General features: G+C 50.8%; 1 protein-coding gene across 1 annotated transcript in view; it reads right to left on the bottom strand.

Moving 5' to 3' along the window:
- Window positions 1-6,407, bottom strand: part of ADD3 (adducin 3) — a 26,484-nt gene that overhangs the window by 1,351 nt on the left and 18,726 nt on the right. Inside the window, 4 exon segments of the mRNA XM_018562577.1 lie at window positions 1,204-1,309; window positions 1,934-2,020; window positions 3,915-4,034; window positions 5,110-5,370. Of these exon segments, the coding sequence (XP_018418079.1) occupies window positions 1,204-1,309; window positions 1,934-2,020; window positions 3,915-4,034; window positions 5,110-5,370 (574 nt within the window).

The raw sequence follows: 6,407 nt of genomic DNA, 5'->3' as shown, positions 1-6,407 counted from the left end.
ACTGAGAGACGGGGACAGAAGGTTCCGTCTCTGAGATTAGCTCATGCTCGGCATCTGCAGGGTTAAGACTGGTGTTAGTTGTCATGCGGGTTGTCATGCGGGGAGATGGAGTTATAATGACGGGACACACAGAAGACATCAGTGAGAATGTGACAGAAGATCCGTGGGACAGCAAAACTGGCCAATGAGCAGACAGACATGTGACCGCACGGAACACACAAGAGTCAGATGACGTTTCGGAGACAAATGTACAAAGTCAGGTGACCATGTTAAAGTTACAAAGCTTTACAAGTGGATGAGAAGACGATGCCGGGGACGGATGGAACAGGAAACGGAAGAATCTAATAGAGCCGACTCCATCCAATGTGAGATACGAACATTGTAAATACATACGTGTTTAATCTGCTTATATGTGGCCTTTCCCTGGCTCCTCCCTCATCATCAACATGCTAATGACACTTTCCATTTTCATTGCACACCCAATTTTACTGGACTTGCTGCAGCTTCTAATGTACGTTGTGAGACGCTCCTAGTGTGCAGTGACATCAGAGGAAGCCATGTGATAAGGCACCGCTGAAAGCAGCCATTCACAGACTTCATACTATTGGTACCCAGCTCAGGAAAGGTCTGCTAACATTAAAGCCATCTTGTAGGTTTCTTCCCTTTGTGACAGGGACCCTTTAAAGCTGCTCTCCAGCCAGGAAGGAAAGACCACATGCAAGATACTGGCTTACCTTAGTGTTGTGTGAATGTGTCCAGGATGGAGCCTGCAGACCACCAGGGACTAGTAATAACAAAGGTCTGTCCTCGACAAAGGGTCCATGATTTTTTTTAAATGGACAAGTAATAGCAATGGTCTGCTTATTGTAAATGGACCAGTACTAGCAATGGTCTGCTCTTTGTAAATGGACCAGTACTAGCAATGGTCTGCTCTTTGTAAATGGACCAGTACTAGCAATGGTCTGCTCTTTGTAAATGGACCAGTAATAGCAATGGTCTGCTCTTTGTAAATGGACCAGTACTAGCAATGGTCTGCTCTTTGTAAATGGACCAGTACTAGCAATGGTCTGTGATTTTTCTATAAATGGACTACGATGAGCGATGGTTTGTCTTCGACACTCCAGTAAGTAATATAAAACAGGAAAGGTAGGCCGCGTTCGGTCCACTTAAATGATAGAGAGAACTCTGCAGGCTAGAACTCACCTCGTGTCCCATTACCCCTCCTGTCCTGCGTTTCCTCTTCCAGCAACTGGCTGAACGGATTGGGAGGTGGGGGAGGAGCGTTCTCATCCTCTTCGAAATGCATTGGCTGTGGAGGACACAGAAGAGAGTTTCACCTCAGCACATAATTGGTTACCATAAAAAGGCAAAATTCAGGGAAACCCGCCTGTCTCTAAGGACTGAGAAATTCTAGGTGCCGACATTTCTAATACCACCCCTAAATGCCCCACTCACGGGGGTCTGTATGTAGAGAATTTGGAGGCTGTCATGGCTGACATTGGTTTGCCTGGCTGTCATGGCTTCAATGCCATCTGACCTAGAACACATACGCAGATCCGAGGGCTCCGACTTCACTTTCTGCATGCTTGTTCTGGGTCGGTGACTCGGGAGGGCCCGCATGGATGTTCAGGTGCGCGCATGACAGAATGCAACTGTGTGCAGCTGCGTCCTCCCATAGGGAAGAACCTGCGGCAGCAAGCAATTAGACGCAGCACCAGTCCCTCCCGGGATCGGGACTTTTTACGGGCGTATATGCCGTATGGCCCTCTGAACAAGCCCTTAGAAGGAGGAAGCAGAACCTGCATATGTAATAAGCACATACGGCTGCCCCCAGGAACCTGAAGGGTGTACAGGAGCTGCGGGATGGGACCTGCTGTGGCCAATTTAGAAGCTCTAAGAAAGGAGGTTCCAGCTCCTGACATCATCTACTCACCGCACTTGGCTTCTCCACCACGATGCCCGCCAGGACTAGTGACTGGGGCCCAGCGGTCTTTAGATCGTACCGATTCAGCTCCCTGATCTATTGGAGGAGAGAACAAGTCAATATTTAGGAATAGCCAAGAAGAAGAAGTGGTGACAACGCTAAGATGTCTGACCAACATGGTGTCACCAGCTGTCTGCAGGTTTTTTATTTTCACAGCTAAGTTGTCACTTAAAGCAAAACAACATCGTCCCCTGACATCTCTCTATTCATCAGATACATCGAAACATGTTTTTACTTTTTTTTTTGTAAACTTTGTAGCAGTGCAGATGAGACATTCCGATCAGTTCTTACTGCTGAATCTAAAACTCCTCCCACAATCACCAAAATGAGGCGGGTGGGAGCCAATAACACGGTCAGGACACCTATATCGGATATTTCAGTGTTTGATGGATGATCAATAAATTACTCAACAGTGTTTCCTATCTCTTTGAGACAACTATTAGTGAGATCTCTGCAATGGGTTCCTGGGTTGTGCCCATTATGAGGGGCCCCCATCATGCCTGTGCTGAGTTCCCGGGTCTGTACACATGCTGTGCCCATTATGAGGAGCTCCCACCATCCCTGTGCTGAGTTCCCGGGTCTGTACACCCGCTGTGCCCATTATGAGGAGCTCCCACCATCCCTGTGCTGAGTTCCCGGGTCTGTACACCCGCTGTGCCCATTATGAGGGGCCCCCACCATCCCTGTGCTGAGTTCCCGGGTCTGTGCACCCGCTGTGCCCATTATGAGGGATTCCCACCATCCCTGTGCTGAGTTCCCAGGTCTGTACACCCGCTGTGCCCATTATGAGGAGCTCCCACCATCCCTGTGCTGAGTTCCCGGGTCTGTACACCCGCTGTGCCCATTATGAGGAGCTCCCACCATCCCTGTGCTGAGTTCCCGGGTCTGTACACCCGCTGTGCCCATTATGAGGGGCTCCCACCATCCCTGTGCTGAGTTCCCGGGTCTGTACACCCGCTGTGCCCATTATGAGGGGCCCCCACCATCCCTGTGCTGAGTTCCCGGGTCTGTACACCCGCTGTGCCCATTATGAGGGGCTCCCACCATCCCTGTGCTGAGTTCCCGGGTCTGTACACCCGCTGTGCCCATTATGAGGGGCTCCCACCATCCCTGTGCTGAGTTCCCGGGTCTGTACACCCGCTGTGCCCATTATGAGGGGCTCCCACCATCCCTGTGCTGAGTTCCCGGGTCTGTACACCCGCTGTGCCCATTATGAGGGGCTCCCACCATCCCTGTGCTGAGTTCCCGGGTCTGTACACCCGCTGTGCCCATTATGAGGGGCTCCCACCATCCCTGTGCTGAGTTCCCAGGTCTGTACACCTGCTGTGCCCATTATGAGGAGCTCCCACCATCCCTGTGCTGAGTTCCCGGGTCTGTACACCCGCTGTGCCCATTATGAGGGGCCCCCACCATCCCTGTCCTGAGTTCCCGGGTCTGTACACCCGCTGTGCCCATTATGAGGGGCCCCCACCATCCCTGTGCTGAGTTCCCGGGTCTGTGCACCCGCTGTGCCCATTATGAGGGATCCCCACCATCCCTGTGCTGAGTTCCCGGGTCTGTACACCCGCTGTGCCCATTATAAGAAGTTCCCACCATCCCCGTGCTGAGTTCCCGGGTCTGTACACCCGCTGTGCCCATTATGAGGAGCTCCCACCATCCCTGTGCTGAGTTCCCGGGTCTGTACACCCGCTGTGCCCATTAAGAGGGGATCAGACTACAAATCACTAAGCTGCAGCGCTGTCCTGCCAGGACAATAGGAAGCCGCAACCCAATAGTAAAACGGATCAGTCTGTGTGGAATAATGAGCTCCTCAGAGCCGGGGACACCACATAGTGAACGGCACAATAACAGGCGGCTAGAAAGCTGGCAGGACATCCTGAGAATAAAGCGGCAGCTGCAGGAAAATCCGGGACCGGGGAATATTCGTCACCTTGTTTCTCTTCTCCATGACGTCGGTGGGGTTGGTGTTCAGAGGGACAAACTGATTGGGGTCTTCTATTTTAATAGGATATCCGCCGGAATTCTGGTTCAGCTCTTCGGCTTTCATCCACTGCAAGAGACACAAAAGAGAGGTTATCTGAGGATTGGGGGGAGCGATGAACTCCGGGGAGGACACGAGGAATGTTCTGCCAGAGAGAGAGGAAAAATTTTTTTTATGGTATCTGATATACGAGGAGAGGACTGGCTGAATCATTTTATGGTTTTAAAGTGGACCTGTCATCAGATGCAGCATTTAGGATGTACTTCCTCCTATATACGAGTGGCTACGCTGTCATTCAGGGTGGTCCTGGAGCCCCAGGGCCACAACCATATTGTGCATGCTCCTGGATGGGCTCATGCACAGGCAGCACCGTTGTCTTTGTTCTAAGCCACTCTTCTGCTCCTCCCACCAGGCCACTGATTGACAGCTGTTCCATTCCAGCTACCTGCTTCCAGCTGCCATTCAAGGTGTCCCTGCGACCCCAGTGTGGTCACCCTAATGAGCATGCTCCCGGGTGGGCTCACGCACAGGCGCCGATGTAGCTCTTGCTCTAAATAACTCCCCTGCTCCTCCCACAGTGATTGACAGCCGTTCCATTCCAGCTGCCATTTAAGGTGTCCCTGCGACCCCAATGTGGTCACCCTAATGTGCATGCTCCTGGGTAGGCTCATGCACAGGTGGCACCATAGTCTTTGTTCTAAGCCACTCCCATGCTCCTCCCACCAGGCCACTGATTGACAGCAGTTCCATTCCAGCTACCCTCCTAAAGAAGAAACGTGACTGTCCAGGATGTGAACCATGGGTGGGCAATTCCTGGCCCTCCAGCTGCTACAAGTCCCATGAGGCATTGCAAGAATGACAGAGACATACCTCCCGGACGCACGTTGGGGTTTGTAGTTAAAGCACAGCTGGAGGGTGGCAGTGCTCACCCCTGATGTGAACAGTGGGCGGTCCCAAACTGGAATTTTTCAGGGACATCAAAGCATCTGAATACTGATACAGGAAAAAGAACCCGTCTGGGGCAAATTGGTTCACAATTACTATAGAACATCAATGACTGAAGTGGACCTACAGGGATTCATTCTTTTTTTATTGAGGGATCTTTAAATCCCTTTCATATAGTTGATGCTCCAGCCGCGCTCACCGTGATCTTAGTCCTTGGACTCATCTCGCCGTTTATGGACTCCTCAGGAACCTGGACTTTCATATACATGTTTGGCGAGTTCAGCCACCTCGTCTTCTCCCTCTGCTGCCTCTGGGCGAGGAACTTCAGCGGGGAGCGCGGCATGGACTGCTCATCATCGAATGTGAACGCCGTGACCGTGGCCGGGATCTCTACTTCGCTCTTGTGGCGCGGCTTATCTCGTGTCAAGGGCTGCCTGTAAGCGTAGCCGGTCCGGTAACCCTGCGGAGGTCGGAGAGAGAGAGGTCTGTTCACACACAGGCTGGGCAGTAAAGGGTTAGCGGTACCTCATGTAAAGCGTATCTAAACCCAAGAATAGAAATATCATACGCATCAAAAGTACACATTGAAATCTCTATTGGAGACGCCCGAGAGACAATGCGATTCTATAGATGTGTAATACTCCCAACAGCCTGTAGATGGCAGTACTGACATATCTGTGCAATAGAAAGAGACGGGTGTAAAAGTGCAGGGGATGTCTTATTGATGACAAACAATACTTCCGATTATTGATGACATACTTCCTACTGATGAAAACAAATATGTCCTATTGTTGGCAACCAGTACTTCCAATTAATGACAACCAGTACTTTTTATAGATAGCAATACTTTCTATTAGAGATGCACCGATACTAGTATCTGCACCGATGCCGAGTATTTGAGCGGGTACTCAATCGTCCAAATGCTCCGATGCCTAGCCCGATACTTCCGGTATCAGGAAGCCGGGCAGCGAGTCATTACACGGCGCCTGGCTTCCTGATTAACCAAAAAGCCGGCACCATGCTCCCTCGTCATCTGGCGACGAGGGAGCATGGAGACAGCTTCCTTGCTAATCTGGAAGCCGGGTGGCGAGTCTTTACATGCCGCCTGGCTTCCTTAATGGGACTTCCGGTATCGGTGAGCACCAAAAATATATATATCAGTACTCGATACCAAAAAAACGGTATTGGTGCATCCCTACTTCCTACGGATGACAATACCTTCTACTGATGACAATCAATACCTCCGACTGATGACAATCAATACCTCCGACTGATGACAATCAATACCTCCGACTGATGACAATCAATACCTCCGACTGATGACAATCAATACCTCCGACTGATGACAATCAATACCTCCGACTGATGACAATCAATACCTCCGACTGATGACAATCAATACCTCCGACTGATGACAATCAATACCTCCGACTGATGACAATCAATACCTCCGACTGATGACAATCAATACCTCCGACTGATGACAATCAATACCTC

The sequence above is a fragment of the Nanorana parkeri genome, unplaced genomic scaffold, assembly GCF_000935625.1.
Source record: "Nanorana parkeri isolate BGI_ZX_2015 unplaced genomic scaffold, ASM93562v1 scaffold585, whole genome shotgun sequence".
Taxonomy (NCBI): domain Eukaryota; kingdom Metazoa; phylum Chordata; class Amphibia; order Anura; family Dicroglossidae; genus Nanorana; species Nanorana parkeri.
This window is presented reverse-complemented; position numbering and strand designations above follow the sequence as displayed.